Source organism: Xiphophorus couchianus, chromosome 15 (genome assembly GCF_001444195.1).
Source record: "Xiphophorus couchianus chromosome 15, X_couchianus-1.0, whole genome shotgun sequence".
NCBI classification, from domain to species: Eukaryota; Metazoa; Chordata; class Actinopteri; order Cyprinodontiformes; family Poeciliidae; genus Xiphophorus; species Xiphophorus couchianus.
In genome coordinates, this window is record NC_040242.1 from 1,454,989 (window position 1) to 1,477,500 (window position 22,512).

The following is a 22,512-nucleotide window of genomic DNA, read 5'->3' on the forward strand; positions in this document are numbered from 1 at the left end:
TCACCTCTCTGGTGGGGAAGGAGCCGGAGCTAGTGCGTGAGGTCGAGAGGTTCCGGCTAGAAATAGTCGGTCTCACCTCGGCGCATGGCTCTGGTTCTGGAACCAGTCTCCTTGAGAGGGGCTGGACATACTTCCACTCTGGAGTTGCCCAGGGAGAGAGACGTCGGGCAGGAGTGGGCATACTTGTTGCTCCCCATCTCGGCGCCTGTACGTTGGGGTTTACCCCGGTGAACGAGAGGGTAGGATCCCTCCGCCTACGGGTGGGGGGACGGGTTCTGACTGTCGTTTGTGCTTACGGGCCGAACGACAGTTCAGATTACCCACCCTTTTTGGAGTCCTTAGAGGGGGTACTGGAGAGTGCTCCTCCTGGGGACTCCCTTGTTCTGCTGGGGGACTTCAACGCTCACGTGGGCAACGACAGTGAGACCTGGAGGGGCGTGGTTGGGAGGAACGGCCCGCCCGACCTGAACTCGAGCGGTGTTCTGTTGCTGGACTTCTGTGCTCGCCATGGATTGTCCATAACGAACACCATGTTCAAGCATAAGGGTGTCCATATGTGCACTTGGCACCAGGACACCCTAGGCCGCAGTTCGATGATCGACTTTGTCATCGTTTCATCGGATCTGCGGCCGTATGTCTTGGACACTCGGGTGAAGAGAGGTGCGGAGCTGTCCACTGACCACTACCTGGTGGTGAGTTGGCTCCGGTGGTGGGGGCGAAAGCCGGTCAGACCTGGCAGGCCCAAAACGTGTTGTGAGGGTCTGCTGGGAACGTCTGGCGGAATCCCCTGTGAGACGGAGCTTTAACTCCCATCTCCGGCAAAACTTCGAACACGTCCCGGGGGAGGTGGGGGACATGGAGTCTGAGTGGACCGTGTTCCGTGCCTCCATTGTCGAGGCGGCCGATCGGAGCTGTGGGCGCAAGGTTGTCGGTGCCTGTCGCGGCGGCAACCCTTGAACCCGTTGGTGGACACCTTCGGTGAGGGATGCCGTCAGGCTGAAGAAGGAGTCCTATCGGGCCTTTTTGGCCTGTGGGACTCCGGAAGCAGCTGATGGGTACCGGCGGGCAAAGCGGCATACGGCTCGGGCGGTTGCTGAGGCAAAAACTCGGGCGTGGGAGGAGTTTGGAGAGGCCATGGAGAAAGACTTCCGCACGGCTTCGAGGTGATTCTGGTCCACCATCCGGCGTCTCAGGGGTGGAAGCGGTGCAGCACCAACACTGTTTATAGTGGGGATGGTGTGCTGCTGACCTCTACTCGGGACGTTGTGGGTCGGTGGGCAGAGTACTTCGAAGACCTCCTCAATCCCACCAACATGCCTTCCACTGAGGAAGCGGAGCCTGGGGACTCTGGGTTGAGCTCTCCAATCTCTGGGGGCGAGGTCGCCGAGGTGGTTAAAAAGCTCCTCGGTGGCAAGGCCCCGGGGGTGGATGAGATCCGCCCGGAGTTCCTTAAGGCTCTGGATGTTGTAGGGTTGTGTTGGTTGACGCGACTCTGCAATATCGCATGGACATCGGGGGCAGTTCCCCTGGATTGGCAGACTGGGGTGGTGGTCCCCCTGTTCAGAGGGGTTATAGAGGGGTCACACTCTTAAGCCTCCCTGGCAAGGTCTATTCAGGGGTCCTGGAGAGGAGGGTCCGTCGGATAGTCGAACCTCGGATTCAGGAAGAGCAGTGTGGTTTTCGTCCTGGTCGTGGAACACTGGACCAGCTCTACACCCTCAGCAGGGTCCTGGAGGGTGCATGGGAGTTTGCCCAACCAGTCTACATGTGTTTTGTGGACTTGGAGAAGGCGTTCGACCGTGTCCCTCGGGGAGCCCTGTGGGGGATTCTCCGGGAGTATGGGGTACCGGGCCCTTTGATACGGGCTGTCAGGTCCCTGTATGACCGGTGTCAGAGTCTGGTCCGCATTGCCGGCAGTAAGTCGGGCTCGTTTCCGGTGAGAGTTGGACTCCGCCAGGGCTGCCCTTTGTCACCGATTCTGTTCATCACTTTCATGGACAGAATTTCTAGGCGCAGCCAAGGTGTTGAGGGGATCCGATTTGGTGGCCTTAGGATCTCATCTCTGCTTTTCGCAGACGATGTGGTCCTTTTGGCTTCATCAGATCGTGATCTGCAGCTCTCGCTGGAGCGGTTCGCAGCCGAGTGTGAAGCGGCCGGGATGGGGATCAGTGCCTCCAAATCCGAGGCCACGGTCTTGAGCCGGAAAAGGGTAGAGTGCCTTCTCCGGGTCAGGGGGGGTGTCCTGCCCCAAGTGGAGGAGTTTAAGTATCTCGGGATCTTGTTCACGAATGGGAGAAGAAGGGAGCGGGAGGTCGACAGGCGGATTGGCGCAGCGTCTGCTGTCAAGCGGGCGCTGTACCGGTCCGTCGTGGTGAAGAGAGAGCTGAGCCAAAAAGCGAAGCTCTCGATTTACCGGTCGATCTACGTTCCCACCCTCATCTATGGTCATGAGCTTTGGGTCATGACCGAAAGAACGAGATCGCGGATACAAGCGGCCGAAATGGGTTTTCTCCGTAGGGTGGCTGGGCTCTCCCTTAGAGAGAAGCTCAGTCATCCGGGAGGGACTCAGAGTAGAGCCGCTGCTCCTTCACATCGAGAGGAGCCAGTTGAGGTGGCTTGGGCATCTGGTCAGGATGCCTCCTGGACGCCTCCCTGGTGAGGTGTTCCGGGCACGTCCCACCGGGAGGAGGCCCCGGGGAAGACCCAGGACACGCTGGAGAGACTATGTCTCTCGGCTGGCCTGGGAACGCCTTGGGATTCCCCCGGAAGAGCTGGAAGAAGTGGCCGGGGAGAGGGAAGTCTGGGCCTCCCTTCTGAAGCTGCTACCCCCGCGACCCGACCTCGGATAAGCGGAAGAAGATGGATGGATGGATGGATGAAAGAGTACATTTTCACAAAAGAAATCTCATAAATATTCCAGAAAAATTAAAAAAAAATTCAGAGCTAGAAAAGTTTAAAATTCGGTTAAAAAAAAACAAACAAAACAGAACTGTGAAAATTTGAAAAATAAAAACAAAAAACACTTGGAAATTTCTCAGAAAAAAAATGTAATTCAGTCAAAAATGTCAGAATTCTGAGAAAAACTGAATTCTACAGAAAACTAATCTCTGAAAAAAATATATTTTCTAAGAAAAAAAAATTATCCTGAGGAAAAAACATCTAAAATCTGGAAGAAAAAAATCTGAGTTTTGAGAAAAATGTCATAATTCTCAGGAAAACATCTGAATTCTAAATAAAAAATCTAAATTCTGGTAAAAAGAAAAACTGAATTCTCATTTTAAAGTCAGAATTTATTTGAAATTCCAAATTTGGAGAAAAAAAAGTTACTCATTTTCTAATGAAAAAGGAAACATGTACGTAGTCGGTAAACATCTTCAAACATATTACTAAGAGATTTAATCCTGCTAGTGAGCGTTACCTTAAAAGCATTTGCTTTTTCAGAATAATTAAAATTCATAAAATTTACCAAAATTCATAGTTTTTAAATCTTCAGGACTTTAGTGAACTTCTTTGTTATAAACTCTTGTTGATCAGAATGAAGTCCATAAATCATGAGGTGTAATGAAACATCTTGAAACATGAACCTCTACAGGTCCCTCCCTTCTTTCCCTGTCGCACACTGAGAGTCGGCGTGGGTCGGTGGGTCTCACCTTCAGCTTGTACTCTTTCTCCTTGGTGACTTTGGTGAGCAGCTTGGCTTTCTGTCTCGTCAGCGCCTCGATCAGAGAGTCACACTGAGCCACGAGGCAGGCTTCAAACTCCACTCCGTTCTCCTGAAGGAAACACACATCATGCTAGTAGCGTTTAGCTCAGTGCAATTTATTTTCCTTTGAGATGTTTCTGAGTGATCAGAGGTGAAAATAGGATCTGTTGGTGTAGATGTGTTTACCCACCAGCTCAGAGATGCTATTTGTTTGTCATTAAAATGTAAATTTATCGTCTCGGCTGCACAAACATGAACACACGGCGGTGATTATTCCAGCGTTGATACCAATATAATTACTTCTTCAGAGGCTGCACTCTGGTCTGAACCATCCCCCACTTCTCAATATGCAGCACAGGAAGAAAAGATATCTTCTGTCAGCTGCAGTTCTGCGTTTGAGCTTCGATAGTTAAACATTTCCTGACAGCCAGCAGTTTTTTCTCCGGGTCGCAGCAGCAATCAGCTGGATTACAGGGACATGCGACCACAAACATCGATTTATTTCATTGGATTCTTATGTTGAACCCCAAAACAAAGCAGCATGGAGATACGACAAAGTATTAGCCAAGAAAAAACAAAAAAGAGATGAAATTACAAAACTTATGTTATAAAATTATGAGAACAAAGTTATATTATTATGAGAAGTGCCACACAAAAAAACTGCATTTTCAGTCCTGCTGCTGACAATTATCTGATGCTGAGTTTACGACGACTTTATTCTGGACTTTATTCTGGTAATATAACAACTTTAATCTGGTAATATTAATTTATTCTAATCATTATGTCTTTATTTTCATAATTTAATGATTTTGATTTATTTTTATCTAATTAGCTTTTCCCCATTGTATGAATCTGTGAATAAAATGAAATTATGTTTTTTTTAATTCATACAAAGAAAGAATCTCTAAAGTGTATTTAGCATATTAATAAAACCCTGTGCAGAGAATTTTCTTCAGAACAAACCCAGTTAGTCCACATTTGGAGCGGATCTTTAAGAGGACCGTCTCTTTATTTCATCCTCATTCAGGCCATGCAAACAAAACTTTTTTGTTTTAACTTAAATTCAATCCTCCTGGTTTTATTTTAAGAGTCTTAATTCCTGCACATGCTGGAGGATATGCGAGTGTCCGTGTGTGCGTGAGCGGCAGATGCTGCAAGTGAAGATCAGCTGCAGAGTAAAACAGTCTGCAGGGAAAACACACACACACACACACACTCTGCATTTATCGTTTGTCTGGTTCGTTGATCTACTGGATTTATTTCCCTCCTACTGATCTAAAAAAGACTAAATGTTACTTTACGTCTGATTTATTTAGGCCCTATGCTTTATTACAAGCAGGGTTTTGAGAGAAAATATACTTAAACGAATATGTAAAGAGTGATGATTTTGGATTTAGTCGCAGGAAATATGCTAATAAAAAACACAATGACGAAAAACACAATCTGCTACTTAGAAAAACAGTGTTAAAGTATTTTCTTTCAGCTTCAAAATGAAAATCTGAATTTGATCTTATCTGCTTCTGTGTTTCCTTGTGAGAGTTTGACAAAAAAGCTTTTCTTAAAGTCGCCTGCTGGGAGTTCAGTCGGCAGATTTTTCCTTCATGATTTGTTCTAAAGATAGCATCACCTCGTACTCACCTCAAAAGCTAACATTTTATCACCTTTTTGCTTCATCATTTGATGGGATAAAAGCAAAACTATCAGACAGAAATCTATTTTATAGAAGTCAACTGGCATCTACCATTCTGAAGAGAATAAGGGCAACTGAAAAAAAACACTTTAATTCCAGAGTTCTGACTTTTTTCACAAATTTCTTAGAAAGAAAATCAAAATTCTAACTTTAATCTCAGAACTTTGACTTTCAGATGAGCATCAGAGGAGCGACCGGCTTTAATGACAACGATTTGTGTCAAGCAGGAGGAGAGCAAAGTTTCTGTGGATTAAAGTGATTTAATACATGAAAGATTTTTCTGAGAGAAAAAAGTCAGAACTATGAGAAAAAAGTCAAACCTCTGAGATTAAATCTAAAATTCTGAGACTAAAGTAAATTTTTAATTCTCAGGAGAAGCACATTGTTCTAAACTCATAAATTTTAAAATAATCTCATAAACCTGCCAGAAATACATGGAAATGTCTGAGTTTGAAAAGTTGAAAATGACTTTTTAAACAACCATTTTCAACTTTGGAGACTCAGACGCTTTTTCTAGAAAACTTCTGAAATGTATCTAAAATTTTCTGAGTTTACAAAATTTCTGAGCAAATTTATAACTTTTCAAAGTTAGAAATGTTCTCATTTTCTTTTCTAGAAAATTTCTGGTAGTAATCTCAAAATTTCTGAATATTTTTCTAGATTTTAAAAAAAATCTGAAACTCTGTTGTCTTTTTCTAGAATTTTTCTAGAACTTTGCAAACTCAGAAATTTCTGATTTTTTTTTCTGGAACATTTCTGAGGTTTTTGAGGGAAATTTACTCTCTTTTGTTCTAACAATAAAGGCCATAACACGACTTTTTATCAAAAAATGTGAGTTTATTCAAAATAGATATGTTGCCATTAAGCTAGTTTGTTTTTAAAATGCCGAATTGCAGTTTTATTGTTAATGGAGACACAGCTACTGACGATCTGATGTCAGGTTTGTAATTTTCAGTCTTGACGGTGATGTGTGTGGAAGTCCTTCAGCCCACCTGTATCTGCTGCAGCATGTTCTTCAGCTGAACCAGGAACTCTTTTGCCTCTTTTGCTTTATCAGAGACGCCGTTCAGAGCCTGGGAGAGCTGGCACTGCACACAAACACAGAGGGGTTTCACATTAGGCCAGACGTCTCCAAACGTTCAAAAAATAAATTTTGTTTTTCATTAAAACTGAAAACAAAATTCTTATAGTCAATATTTCAATATAGCAGTCTATAGTCTGTAGAAAAGGAACATCATTGTTGCTCCAAAACATACACAGGCTCTTGAACAGTTGCTGTGTTAAATGACAAGAATATATTTTCCAAAACGTTTTGCTTGTTTTGTGCTTACTGTTTTTAGGAAAGCTGTTAATAAAAGAAAGGTTTAATTATGGAGAAAAGGTTCCCATTCCTCTGAGTAAAACAGTGCAACCAGTTCAACCAGTGATGCTTCTGTGCTGGTTATGTAATCAGACCCAGTTCTCCTGATCCTCGCCTGAAGCAAATTCCCTGGGAATTTCTTCCACATGCCAAAAAAAAAAAAAAGACTCTTTATTGTCTCTATAATATGAATTAAATTTAAAATCTCCATCAGATCATCATCTGCAGAGATTAGAGGCTGGAAAATCCATGAAAACACAATGTCATGTTTGCAAATTCACATTTAATGCAAATAATACTCTTTTGTAGAAATCAATAGAAGGATATCAAACCCCACCCATATACTACATTTAGGATTATTAATTTCAAATACTTTTAATGGGATTTAGAGAAGAAAAATACACTAATCCTCAATAAACTGGCTTTGAAATAAACAAATCCTTTTATGTTCTTAAATAACACACAAACCAAATACATCCTGATTCTAAAACGTTGTTGTGAAATCAAATAAATTACAGATCTGCGATGTAAATAAAGGTTAAGCTAATGTTGGAAGCTGAGCAGAAGCACAGAAACTGTCACTGAACAAACAGCTAATGCAGTTCAGCATATCTGGGTCCTGCAGCAGCTGGATGAAATATTGATGCTCTGCTGCAGAAATATAGGTTAATGAACGCAGCTCCATGCCTCAAAACAAAATTTTATTAAGTTTAATAAACATGCATATCAAACAAAACTTGATGTATTTTACAAGGTTTATATAAGATAAATCAACACAAAGTGACCCGGCACAGTAGCTGCATTACTGTTACAACATATGTTCATATTCTGCAAATGTAAAACGAAAAACATCATTTCATAATTACTGTTTCTGTTAAATAAGAAACACAATTAAAATCACATGTGAACAAGCTTGTTCACGTCACAAATAATTGAAAAACATGCAACACCATCATCATTCAACTACTTCCTGTCGTCTTCTTCATCATTTCTGCCAGTAGTAACATCCTGCTGTCGATGATGTTACTCGTGAGATGCGATAAAAGGTTTGTCAGTTTTGCGAAATACACTAATATTGATACAGACAAAATAACCACATTATTCTACCACAACAACTTTTCATCGTAAAACATGAGTTTTTTCGGAATTGGCGTGATTACATTAAGCAAATTTATTTTTGTAATTCCAATTTGCATAATTTTATGGTCAATGGAAACACAGCTGGTGTTTGGATCAATATCTGCATAAGAACTCTACAATTTTCAGAAAAAAATATGGAAATTTTTGAAAAATTAGCTAGAAAAACTTACATTTTTTGATTAATCTCAGAAATTTTCTGCAAAAAAGTTGAAATTTCTGAGTTTGAAAATTTAACGTTTCCCACTTTTAGAAGTTTTTTCCAGAAAATTTCTGAGATACAATTTTTTAAAATCTACAGTTAAAGAAAAATCTCCACATAAAAATCATAGATATTTTTAGGTTAGATAAGGTAAACTTAAGTGTAAGTGAGAAATCCTAGAGCACCTGAACGCCACATCCAAAGTTGCTGACGAAACATACACCTTATGAATGGATTGATTATACTGGAAGGGCAAACTGATTGCCATTTGTCACTGTGACACTTCAAAAATCTATATCAATATAAGTGAAATTAAATTTTATGAGCGTTAGATAAAATAGTTAATGCTGAGCTGGCTTTTTGTTAAAAGATATTAAAAATCTGATTAAACTGAATGTTTTCTGGTTCATTCTTGGAAACCCACAACTGTAGGGCTAAATCTGGCCACCCTAATGTAGATTATTGGAATAATCAATAAATTGATGGATATTTTCTGTTCTTTGCTTTCCACATTTTTTGCTTGGAGCACAACATCAGTGTCTGGAAATTGTAAAAAAAAGAAAAAAAGATCAAATTGTCTAATTATTACAAATTGAATTTATTACTAGATTTTTTTAAGTGTCTTTTATTGTGCACATATTCATCCATCACTAGTAAATAGGAGGAGACAGGACAAAGAAGACTCACACTGTTACACACATGATGAATTTGCTCCTGTGAGGAAACTCCCACCTGTTCCCCTTTTTCTGGATGCTGTTCTCATGAATGAGCTCAGACACAAAGACCCAGAAGGAAACAGAAACAGCGAAGACCCATTTCATCACGTTAAGATGTTAAGTCATAAATACGGTAACAATTTAATGGAGCAATGTGCAAATGATGTGAATTAATCGCTCTTTAATTCCTTCTGTATTTGTATTAAACTCATCCAAATTATTTTTTGTAGCAATTACTGACCCTGAATCAAAAAACTAATTATTTAATAAATAACTGTTTTTGTACATCTATTTTTATTTCCTTTTTTTGTGTGTTTGTTGTCATAGGCATACTGTGAAGGCTGTGTAGTTTCATTAATTTAAATACCATTACATGGTTCAAGTCGCCATTTTGTTTACATTCTCCTAGCAAGATATTGTATGCTAGCTCCATCCAGCTAGAACAGTACAAGTAAAGTTCAGTTGTTTTAATTTGAACCAGAGAAAATAGATATATTAGTTGACAATAGTTGAAATAGAAAGCAATAAATAAATAACAAGGGGAAAATGATAGTCGGGAGAACCAAACGATGGAAGAGGAGAGATTTGGCCAAAAAAGGGTGATGTTTGTGCTAATTGGAAATGGTAACTGGACAGGAGAGCAAATGCTGTAAAAAGCTCTAAATTTTAACTCAAATTGTTATCGGGATTAAAACATTTTCTCATATGTATCAGAATGCTGTTAGAAAGGATTATAAACGGTTCATTGTCACTTTTTATCTTTCAGTTTGCTTTGATTTCACGTTAACTGCTGCTAATAGTGTTAGCTCCTGCTAATAGTGTTAGCTCCTGCTAATAGTATGAGTTATAACATTTAATTTCTCACTAGGATCAATAAAGTATTTTTGAATTTGAATTATACTATTATACCTGGACGCTAGTAATGATTCTAACTTCTTCATTTCTCAGTTTATGCTATTGATTATTGATTAAACATTCAGCAACCTTCATTCTGATCAGAGCCATTGTTGTAAAACTCATTCATTCAGTCCTGCGCTTGCTTTCATCTGAAATTAAATCTGCCTCTTCTCTGTAATCCCTGTCCTCATCTGCACAGCATCCGCTCCACCCCCACTCTGACAGCCAGACACTCCCACCGTGATCTCATCCAGGTCCAGTTTCCTCCGGAGGAGCGACATGTGGACCTGGTGGGACTCCTCACCCACCCAGAGGCCATCTGGACTACCAAGATGCTAACAAGCAGATGATGGATGTACCACAAGAGGCATCTCCTCCTGTCCTATTTGTTCTCTGTTTCTGTATTTATTTAACTGCAGCTTTACTCATCAGGTCAAAGTTCTGTGTCAGCTCCCTCGTTCATTCACTGCGCTGCCATGTTTTATTCATTCATTGATTTTCTTCACCCACCATGTCTTTGGCAGCGGGATGTGGAGCTGGAAACTGTCCCAGCATGCATTGAGAAAAGACAGAAGCAGCGGCAGATTGCACTCAGATCTTTGTTTGAAGACATAAAGTCTGTTTTCTGTTTCCACCATAAAGCTAGCTACAGAAAGGATAAGAATAAAAACAAAAGAGCAGAGAAAGAATGTATGATGATGCATAAAGGCCATTGTAGACAGAAAAAAATGAATACAAATCTGCAAAAAACTCAGAAAGTTTGAGGTAAATCTCAGAAATTTTCTATAAAAAAATAAGGAAATTTCTGAATTTGAAAAGTCAAAAATTTGTTTGAAAAAACTAAAACTCTAGAAAAACATGAGAAATCACAAAAATATATTGTTTTGAATTTCTGATTTTCTGAAATTTTTGAAAAAAAATGTGATATTTCTGGGTCAAAAGTCAAAAATTATCTGGAAAAAAACTTTTAAGGTTAATTTTGCAAATAATTGTAACATTTTAAGCTTAATCTCTGAAATTTTCTAGAAAAGAATTTACAAATTTCTGAGTTTAAAAACGCAAAAATTTGCTTTTCAAAACAAATATACATTTTTAGATTACCGTAATCTCTGAAAAATTGTAGAAAAAAACTGGAAAAAAAGTTGCTAGAAAACACTCAGAAATTGAGATTAATCTCAGAAATTTTGAAAAAAACAAAACGTGTAGAATTCTGAGTTTGAAAAGTAGAAAATGTTCAACTTTTGAAACTCAGAAATTTCCCTGTTTTAAAAGAATCTCATGCTCCAGAATATAGATATTTGATAATAATATGTAATGCTTTGGTTTTGTTTCTATACCAAAAGCTCTTGGAACCTCATTAAAGTGAATCATGAAATCTTTGAATTATCAGGAGATTATACATTTTAACCAATTGGGCTATGTAAGAAAATGAAAAGTTTTAAAAATTGTAACCAATTGGTTTTTCTTTGGGTTAAAATAGTAAAATAATAGCCAACCAGACTCTAAATTACTAGTAAATCATTTATAAACCTGTGATGTGAGCAGAAAGGACCCAGGACTCTGAATGAAACAGAGATCTGCCTCACTGCATGCTGCAGCCTTGTGTGACATCTTCCTGTCCAAAACATTAACAGCAGGAGTAACACGCGCTGTGAACTCCTCTAAAAGACAATACTTGTGCAATCAATAAATCAAAAAAGCTCCAGAAAAATGTTCCACTTATTCTGAACCTGGCAAGCTCACTGGATTATTGATTTCAGTAATTCATTCTGGAGTTTAGGCGCGACAGACGAGTGCAGCAGGGATTTTACACAGTTTGATTTTAAACTCAGTGAACTGACCCATTTCATAACACTAAGTACAGCCGCCATGTAACTTACGGTACAAACACAACAATGCAACAATCAATCCTCTATATATTAAATTTCACTGCCTTAAAGAGTCTTAAAGTATCCTGGGAAAATCCAGCTATCCATAATATTTACACTGTTTTCAGAATCTGCTGTTGCCTTTCTCATTTCTTTAGACATTTTTCTTCTGGATGTCAGAAATACGTTACATTTCGGGTCTAAAATTCCGCTGGGGTTGCTAGGTAACGGGCTGAGCACTGCTTTGGTTGCTAGGTAACGGCGCAGTCCTGATAGAGATTCACAATTTGGAGGTTTTTAAAACGGGTCCAGACACCAAAGAACATTAACTTATTGACAAAAACATGACTGAGTGAGTATTTTTAAGCGCTTGGGTTTTTGTTTATCTATTAAAATACCAATTAGTTTCCACCGAAGTGGTTAATAATCTTCCCGGAGTCCAACTGATAAAACACATACAACACATAAGAGCATTTCCACATAAACATATAATATCACAAAATTAGTCAGACGTCACATTTTACAAATTACACACGTAAACTTAAATTTAAAACAAATATGACTAAAAAAATTGCTCTTTTAAAAGCAAATGTGCTTTTTTAAATCTCGTATTTTTAGGTGGTTTATTCCATTCCTGACTTGTATACGATAGATTTTAGAAACAAGTTTGTCTTAGCGCAGTCCAATAAAAGTAACATCTACGGGTTTAAAATAACGCTAAGCTGCACTCTTTCTCAGTGACAACAGTCCCTGAACACCAGGCTGAAGTTGGCCTCGGTCCCAATGTGTCAGCCTTGAGCAGACTCTGGGAAAAGTGTGCGGTCGTGTTCAAATGCGACACGCTTCCCCCTCTAGATTAAAGGCTGTGACCCAGAGAACAGATATGGAACAAAAAATGGAAATCAAAATCAAACATCTAGAATACCAGGAAAATAGATTTTATCTCTGCAGAGAAAAATAACACTTTCAGAAATCCAATTTATTCCAGGCTTTGTTTCTTTTGTCTTCCTCCCTTTGACCTTTATTCATCCTCTGACAGTATAATGTCATTTTTCTTTTTCACTGCTGTCAGCAGCCTTCAGCCCTGCTCTCAAAGACAAGTGCTATTATCTTATTATGCTGTTATGTGAATAATGCACAGCCATTTGCTCCGGCCGTGACATTCAGAGAGGCCAGAAAAGGAAACATGGCTGTGCTGGTTCTACAGTTCCTCCGGTTTAAAACTGAAGCGTTTCCAACCAGGTCCAGAACCTCAGAACCTCACTGTGTTTCATTGTAACAGAATCATAGTTTACAGCCATTGTAGAAAGAAAAAAAGGAGCAAATTTTGCCAAAACAAAATCTCAGAAACTTCACTTATGAAACACAGAAATTTCCATGTTTTTCCAGAAAATTTCTGAGCTTTTTCTAGCGAATTTTTAACTTTTTAAACTCTGAATCTTGTTTGTTCTAGAAAATTACTGATTAAGCGAAAGATTTTAGATTTTTCTTTTTAGCAAATTTTCAAATTACTAAACTCAGAAACGTATGAGTATTCTTTTTTCTAGAATATTTTTTAGATTAATCTCAAATTTTCCAATTTTTTTTCTTTACATTTTTTAAACTCATACATTTTGGAGTTTTTTGGTGGAGTTGTTCTCCTCCAATTCCCTAATACACCGCAGTAATTACTCAAATCAGGATGCCATCTTCAGATATCCTTTTTGTAGAGCAAATCTGCATTTTGTAGATTTGCTCATGAGACATGACAAATAAAAAAAATGACCAAAATAATGTTTAACTAATAAAATAACTTCAAAAGGTACATTTTAAAATTTCTTTGCTGACAGTTTAATTCTGTATTGCTAATATTTGAGCCACTATTTTTAATAAAATATTCAACCTATTAAATTATTTCCCAGTTGTATGGATTTAATTGACAATGTAAAGTTTGGATTTTATTACTGCTAAATAAACAAATAGATGTAAATAGTAGCAGTTTAAATATCCAACCCTTTCTGTATTCCCAGCTCTGCGTTAACGATTCTTGTTTCTGCAGACTGGAGCAGACAGCTTGCCACTGATCCATCTGCAAAAGGAGTCAGATGGTGCATCATAAAACCGACCCTTTTATGGCAGCGCGAACAAAGCCTGAAGGAGAAAGCCTGAACAAAACCTCTGACTGGGCTGTTCTGTTAAGCTTTCTCCTGCAAAGGAAGTCCAGCTATTTACCCCATTTACACACATTATGTCAATGCTGCAGCCCACTCGCCCTAGTACCAACAAGAGTAACACAAAAGAGAACAAAAGGCAGCGGTTACATATCAGATGGGTGATTGTGGCGCTGACCTTGTCAAAAATCGCACCCAGGGGACAAGAGGAGGGGCTGAAGTATCAGATTTTACCTCCCTTTTTCACTTGCATTCAGTTTTTTACATCATATTTATCTGTTCCTCTAACATGGACTGTTTTTTGTATTCTTGCTCTACGGTAAAAAATAAGTTTAAAATTTGACCAAATCTTCAAATGTTTAACATTTTGTTCTACCTAAACAGAATGCTTATGATTTATAATACTTTAAAACTTAAAGACACTGTATAAAAAAATATTGGAAATAATATGTGAAACATTGAACAAAAGGGGGGTAATTTTCCTCAAATTCAAAAGTTTCAAAAATGTTATGGAGAAGATTTCTGTCATTTAGCCAATAGGAATAATTTAGGTAATTCTAACTGAGCTAAAACAAGAAAAGTTTGGACTGATTTAGCTTTAGACAGCGAGAAAAAAAATGTTTCATGTATGTAAATATCTGGTTTCTACAGAGTGAAGACTCCTCATCTGGCCAGATTGATCAGAAATAAGCAGAATTGAATGCAGACTGCAGGGCGAGACTCGCTGCAGCCCACACACCGTTCCTGATAGATTTCAGAGGAAGCAGACGCCTCCACTCTGCGTCACAGTTCCCACACACTTTCTCATTCATGTGGACACCAGGAGTGAGTAAAAATATCAGTTTCTGTGTGTACATATTTAAAAATGGTCTGTTAAATGCAAGAAATCCAGCATGAATGAATCCAACTTGGAGGAAGCTGATGACTAAAAATGACAAAAAAAGCTTTTATGTCTGTTAATTACGATGATTTTTTGCTTCCAGCCAATTAAAAGTGCAAAACAAGCTTCAAAGCCTGTGGACACGAGTCTGTTTTTTTCTAAATTATAAAAGAACCAGAAGAATATCAAACCATCTCATCCACTCTTTAATCTGACTTCAATAGCTTTGTTGACAATGTAAAAATTCCCTTTAATCTTAAAGCTTTTGCAGCAGTAATATATGTAGTATACATATATGCAGCTGCAGCAGAGCAGTCTATCCCTCCCCCAGCTTTGTTGTCCTATTACTTTAGATGTGGTGGAGGTCAAAACCAATCTCTCTTCTCCTTTCTCCTCTACATCCTTTCATCTACCTCTACCAATCCTCTGCTGCTCTGTTGTATACATTTAAAGAAAATAATTTTTAATATACTGCAGCATCAACACCTGAAGCAAGAGGCACAATCTAAATGCCAAGGAGAGAAAACAAGAGAGCAGATTACTTTCCAGATACAGATAACATTAAATGTGACCTATTATGCTTCCTTGAACAGGTTGGGTCATGTTTATGGGTTATACAAAACATGTTTATTACACTTTTTGCACAAAACTGAACTTCAGGGTACCTCATAAAACATCTCCAGTCCATAATGAACACCAGATAAATGATTCACAATATAGTGACATTTATTGTGAATGAGATAGTAACTTAAAAGTCTTGGCATAATCTTTCACATCACAAGAGTAAAGAAGAAACAGAAAAATGAAAAAAGAAAATACATTGTTGCACATTTTTTGTACTTCCGTTTGGGTATTTAGGGCGTCTAAAACACAGTGTCTGGAAAATGAGGGCTACTTTCCAAAAACGTTTGGCATGTAGCCCTCGCCTAGCAACCACAGCCAAGCCCAGCCAATTGCCTAGCAACACAAGTTGAGTTCTAGCACGTTTGGTCAGCTGGTTTCACCTCTGTATGTGCTGTACAGTGGCTGCTGGAAAAGACAAGTGTTTTGTCCTTGACTAACCATCCAGAAACCACTTGCTGCATTTGTCTTGGTTGTGCAGGAGGCTCAACTTCTGCTTTTCAAAGATGTACAGTTGTATAACTGTTTGCAAACAATTTTCACATAGGAAGGTAAATGTTGAGTTGGGGGTGTGGCCAGCAGCAACGTGTTTGGATTTAAAGTGACTAGATGCCCTAAAACAGCTCAAAATAGGCAGAACTGATCAACCTATTATCTGAAAATTATTTTGTACGAAAAATGTAACGAACCTTTTGTACGGCCTATAAACATAGGCTGTACAAATAACCCAAAGTTTCAACATAACACTTTACTACACAAATAGATAAAGTCATGACAAAACCTCAGTCTTTAATCTGCTGTTTCAGTAGAGGTTTGTGATGAATGAGCAGACGTTTGTAGCCATAGCAACAATGCTCAGTGTCCACACTTTTCTCAGAAGTCTGGCATCACCACTCGCTGTGTAGCCAAAAATAGATCACAGGGACACAATCTCTTACACACACGTGAACGCCGGGCCTACTACTGCTACACGCAGCGCATGTCTCCAGAGGATGTTAGGGCCAAAACAGAGGAAGTGCAGAAAAATGGGCATTAACCTACATTCACTGCAGAAGTCCTGCAGCTCAGCCTTTAGTCAATGAGTCCCATGTTGCGTGCAAGAGAGAAAAACTGTGTTTGCTTTGTATTTGTGACGTTGTGAGGACAGAAATCTGTTGTTTCTTTGGGACTGAAACTCCATAAGGGAATAAAAAGAAAGACATGGGGAGTTAAGTCTGGGCATTTGGGCTTAAAAACATCTCTGATTTTTTGTTAAATTATTAATTAGGAGTAGGTACTGCAACATGTCTGCAGTCTTTGAGATGTTCTTTTTACATAAATTGGAGCTTCCTGAAGACATTTAAAGCCCAAAGAACAAATGATGTCCAAAGTCTTCTGTTGTGTTCAGTGTGTTTTCACCTTAGTTCTGTCTTTTACATTTGTCAGTCTTTTATTACTTGTTGTTTATTTGTTTTAGGTAGGGTTATGTACTTATTTTGCCCAGTTTGTTTACTCCTGCTTGCTCTCTCTCCCTCAGCCTGCCTTCTGCTCCCTCCTCACAGCTGCTCCCTGCTTCTAATTAGCATTGGCCCATTATCTAGTAATCAAGCAACCACCTCTGTTTCACTCACTCCTAACTGGTTTCCTCTGTTTCATTTCATGCTTTATGGGTCCAGCCATCACCAGAAACCATGACAATAATCACACTATTTCATAAAATAAAAATAAAACTGTCGCTTGGATCCAGTTTTATCCCCTTATTTTGCATTTCTGTTGTCATTTTTTATCATTTTATGTTGGAGAAATTATTTTTAAATCTATATTCTAGTAAATTATCTTTGTTTTAGTTTTTGTTTCTGAACTAATGACCAGCATTTTATCCCATTTAGCTGAGATATTATCACAGTATAACTTATAACAATGATTAAATTAGCATTGAAGAAGCTAATTTTTAATACTCTTGAGTTAAACATGACATCTGATGTGTCAGATATTAATGCAAGCCAATACATAGTTGAGTGAATTTCTGTGTTGTTGGGCCTGAGGTCAGAGTCAGCTGGCGAGGCGCCATTTGGAACGAGGTCAGTCGGACATGGCTGTTGGCACAAATCAACACCATTCATGTTGTCTAATAAATAACTCTTTTTCTACTCTGATGCGCTCTACTACCAGGATCCTGTGATGCATAGAGCTTAGATCTTTTAAGTTGAATGCAGATTCACTATGAATGTGTGTATTAAAAGCTGCATTTATTAAACAAATAGCCGGCAGCGTAATTCCTGTCAAAATGTTTTGTCAGCATCCAGAGAAACAAGACAAAGCGTGTTAGTGTCAGGATTAAATGATGAAGCTGCAGAGGAGATGACATCTCTGAGAGGAGGAGTGATCTAATAACCGCACAGAGATGCATTTAATGCTGCGAGCGGACGCAGAAGATTTGTGCATGAATAAAACTCAAACACATGAGTGCTGATGCGATGAGTTGAATAGGTGTAGACGGCCTGCTTTGAGCGTTCGAATAAATTTTGCGTTGGTGAAAGAGAAGTGAGGCGGTGATTCTACCAGAGAACAGCTCGATTATTAGAAAACATCCCCAGTCACAGATGTGCAGCTGTTGGGGCGGAGCAGACGCCATGTTTCCCCACTGAAAACAACTCATAATGTTCTTATTAAAAATAAAGACTTGCATTCTGTATTTTTGTTTTTATTTAATCTTTCAAACACAGAAACTTTGCGATGCTACAATTTATTATAATTTAAACAGTTCTGATTGTATTTTGTTTTTTGTACTTGAAGGTGACTATTATGCTTCCTGGACAGGTTTATGTGCTACACAAAACATTTTCATTACATTTTTTCAAAAATCTTATTCTTTGATAATGAGATTTTATTTTGTTTTAGGACCTTTAAATCGGTTTCTAGATGGTAAGTCAACAACAAACCACTTGTCTTTTCCAGCAGCTGTTGTTCAGTGCATACAGTGATAAAACCAGCTTACCAATTGTGCTGGAGCTCAGCTTGTGTTGCTAGGTGATGGGCGGAACTCTGCTGGGGTTGCTAGGTAACGTGCTGGGCTCTGCTGCGGTTACTAGGTGTGAGGTCATGCCAGCTGATTTGTTACATTACTTTTAAACCGCTCAAATTCCAGACACCAAAAAACATTAACTCATTGCCAAAACAAGTCTGGGTGATTTTTAAATGGCTTGGACTGTTTTTGGGAGCAGTAGAAAAAACCAAACGGAAGTACAAAAACATGCACAATGTGAATTTTTTATAATACATCCCCTTTAACATTTTTTTGCTTTTGCCACCATTTTTTAATGTAAATCAACAGTACATTTGTTAATGTTCAAGGTTTTTAAATTATTTTTGTCCTAAACAGAGCAGACTGAAAGTAATTCAGTTCTACTTTTCTAATTTTAGCGTAATCTTTGAGATATCCTTAAACACACAAATACTTTTTAACACATCCAACTAAACTTTGAAGACAGATGATACGGCCTCCGCCGTGCTTTTTAGTAGGTATCTGCCTTTTTTAAGTTTTGTTTTTGTAGGTTTAAATAAGATGCTTTTCCTTTTTTTCCAGGAATTTCAGACAGTATTCTAGGAAGGCTGGCTCATAATTTTCTGGAAGATTAGTCATCATTTTTGTGTTTTTTCCTCAACTGGTGCGGTTTATTTTTGGTCCAGTGGAGCCTGATAATGCTCTGTCAAGCGTACTGGTAGAGGCCGAAGTCACCAATTCAGAAAGCAGAAATATCTGTAACAACAGGCTGATGAAGGGGATTTAAAGGCCTGAATTAACTCAATGTTTAGGTTTAGTGCCGTGGAAATTCTGGTAACAATTAATTTGTTTCTTTGCTGTTAAACCTTGATTAATAAGGTCACTTTAAAAAATAAATCAATTAGGTATTCTTATGTGTTTTCCTCTTTTGTTTTGGGTATTGCAGTAATTAAATATTTTCAAAGGATGCTAATAGTTTAAATGTCCTTTTTACAACATTTAAAGGGGATTATATGGATTAATAACGTAAAAAGGGAGCACAGCATAAATAGGCATATTACATATGGTAGCAATTAAAACAGATTAAAGGCCCCAGTATAGTTGACCTGAAGACGAACAGTCGGAGCACAGTCACATGGTTTTTGGATGCTTGTTTCCACACAAAATTATCAATGTTTACAATTTTTTTTTTACCCCTCCAGGGGGTCTTTTTGTGGGCTCTAGTGTCCCTTATGTGACAGTAGGCTGACAGGAAACGGGGAAAGACATGCGGCAAATGTCGTCGGGTCCGGGAGTCGAACCTGCGACGGCCGCGTCGAGGACTCAAGGCCTTCAAATGTGGGTCACGCTAACCGCTACGCCACCACGGCACGCCCACAATTCATTTTTGATAAGATCTGCTGGAACAAAGATTTCCCTGTAAATAAACATTTTTATTCAATCTGACAATTTATGGCTTATACCTTTAAGATATTGTAGATAGAAAAACAAGGAGTAAATTTCCACCAAAATTTAAAGATCTCAAAAAGAGAACATGGAAATTTATGAGATTGAAAAGTTGAAAGTTTGCAAGAAAAAAATTAACCAGACGTACTAATCTCAGAAATTTTATAGAAAAAGCATTTCCAAAAGTTTAACATTTTTCACCGTAAGAAAGAAATGTTCTGAGTTTGAAAAGTAAGAAGTTAGAAATGCCAAAAAAAATTAAGACTAAACTAAAAATTTCTGAGGTTTTCAAGCAAATTTTCGACTTTTCAAGCTCCAAAACTTCCAAGTTTAAAAAAATAAATAAAAAATTGCGATTTCTCTTATAAGTCCTGTTTTCTTCTATCAAATTTTCAATTATTCAAACTGAGACATTTCAAAGATTTTTCTAGAAATGTTTTGACTTTTCAAACATATTTAAATGTTTTTTTTTCTGAAAAATTTGAAATGAGTTTTTTGGGAAGAAATTTAGTCCATCTACTGCCCATAATACACAGTGGTACTTACCAGATAAAAGATCCGTGCATTTTTTTTATTAATGGTTAAGAAAACTAACCACAAGTGATTCATGGAGCCAGTTTATTCTATTTTCAGGATGTCTTTCCAAACATTTGGGTCGTTTTGGGCTACCTAGCAGGAAATACACTTTTCCAAAATCAATTAATCTGTCAGTTTCGTTACAAAGACATATGATCTGGTCAGAAATGTTTCAACAAAACACCCATTATCCAGTGATGCCTGAGAAAAAGGAAATCTTTCTGGGTCACAGGCAGAGAACCATGCTGCTTTGGAAGAAAGAGGAGATCAAGAGGAAAATGGGGGAGGAAGCTGGATAAAGCTACACCCACCAAAGCAGATAGGAGAAAACCAGTGCAATCCATCAAAAATAAATAAAATAGACTACATTAGTCTGCGTGAGTGACACTTCAAAAAGTGAACAGCCATTTCAGCTTTGCACAGATCGATCTCATTCAGCAAGGAGGACACCAGATTAACTAAGAGGTGCCCATCTCTTGTTCATACGCTGCTGATTACTTATCAACGCCTGCTCACTTCTGGATCCTGATGGGATTTTCACGGCCCATTTATGAGCCTGTGCGATGGGGGATCTGGAAGAAATGCATGGAGGGAGGCAGGGAAGGGTAAATGAAGGGTAGGGAGGATGTAAATAAGAGATGGAGAAGGTGAGACATGAGCCAATTTATGAGAAAAAGAGGGAAGAAGTTGAGATGTGTTGGAAATAAATCCACAAAAAAATAAGAAAGACACTGAGAGAGATTAGTCCCAATGACCCACTTAGCACAAAATGCCTTTTAATTTCTGCAAATGATGAAATACTCCATTAGAAAAAGGAAAAGAGCTAAAATAACCTAAACTCAGACACACTCTGGTTTGCTCTATAAGCTAAGGGTTTTCCATTTTATTCAAACCATTTTGCTTCCCCCTCCTGAGGCATTTTTACATAATTATAGCTAATTCTCCAGATTAGCATGCTAGTTACATAATTAAGTCGTCATATTTAAAGACTGCTGTAATTTCCGAGGACAATAAATTTGCAAAACACATTTTTCTTTAGAACGAACATCAAGATTTTTCAGAGGCGCTGCATAATGGATTTAAATCAACTGTCCCTATAAATATGGCAGAGATTCTCGTGTTATTCAAACATAAGAAAGAACCAAGATACAAACAGGAGCTTTGGTGGATTCTGACAATCAATATTTAATAATGAAACTGAAAAAAACAACTTACAAAGACACAGAAGATAATTAGCGCCACTACAAAAGTAAATTCTCACAATTCTCTGTCAAAATCCAAATATTCTTACAAGTGTGTCAGTTGTGCACTTTATCAACAATGAAAGCCTGTCCCAAATATATTTGGTAGATTTGACTTTAAAGCCTAGATTTGCCTGATGGTGCATAAACAATTTAAACAATTCTGAATCTGAGACAAACAGTTAGAATAGTGAGGAAAAAAGTGAGAATTTAAACGTTAAAGTCCAAATTCTGAGGGGAAAAAACCAGCAGAATTCAGAGGAAAAAAGTCTGAATTATGGGGGTAAAAAGGGTCAGAAATCAAACATTAAAGGCCAAATTCTCAGGAAAAAAAGTCAGAATTTGGGGGGGTAAAAAATCAGAATTCAAACACTGAAGTCAAAATTGTGAAAAAACAATTGTTAGAATTCTGGGGAAAAAATATCTACATTATGAGAAGAAATTCTGAGTCTGTAAATTGAAGTCAGACTTATGAGACTGACATCAAAATTCTGGGTTTATAGTAAAATCTTTGAGCTTAAGGTTAGAATTCTGAGAAAAAGCTTAGAGTTCAAATTTTGAGGAAAAAGTAAAAATTCTGAGATTAAACCTTGAATTCCAGGAAACCAGGATCCCGCAATTATTGAAAGAAAGGATCTTAAATACTGAGAGAGAGCAGAAACGACAAACGGGAGCAGAAGAGCTAATTACAGGAGAGTGGATGCAGCTGGGGAAGGGAGCAGGAAGAGGCAAATGAGGAAATATTAAACTAAGAGTGAGGTAAAAACAGAAAATGCTGTAAACACAAATAAATACTGATCTAACTAACTAACAAGAATTAAACTGAAAAGGAAACTTGTAATAATATAATAAATTATTTTGATTAATTTTTCCAGACTTTCTTTTCTAAAAGAGAAATAAACATAAAATGTTTATATTACCTATATGCATAATATGTACATCAGCTACATCAGGTATGATACTGAGTCATCATAACAAATACAAAAAATTACTTTTAAAAATCTGGACTATCCTTTTAATCATTTATTTTTAAATACATTTC

At 38.2% G+C, this 22,512-nt stretch overlaps 1 protein-coding gene across 3 annotated transcripts in view; it reads right to left on the reverse strand.

Moving 5' to 3' along the window:
• trim67 (tripartite motif containing 67) overlaps positions 1-22,512 on the reverse strand; it is a 46,133-nt gene that overhangs the window by 20,452 nt on the left and 3,169 nt on the right. For all 3 annotated transcript variants that reach the window (XR_003598546.1, XM_028041224.1, XM_028041225.1), the window contains exons 2-3: positions 6,386-6,481; positions 3,651-3,773 (exon numbers count right to left, since the gene is read on the reverse strand). Coding sequence is in view for 2 of the 3 variants with exons in the window: in XM_028041224.1 (XP_027897025.1) it covers positions 3,651-3,773; positions 6,386-6,481 (219 nt within the window). In the remaining variant the exon portion in view is untranslated. The remainder of the gene's footprint in view (positions 1-3,650; positions 3,774-6,385; positions 6,482-22,512) is intronic.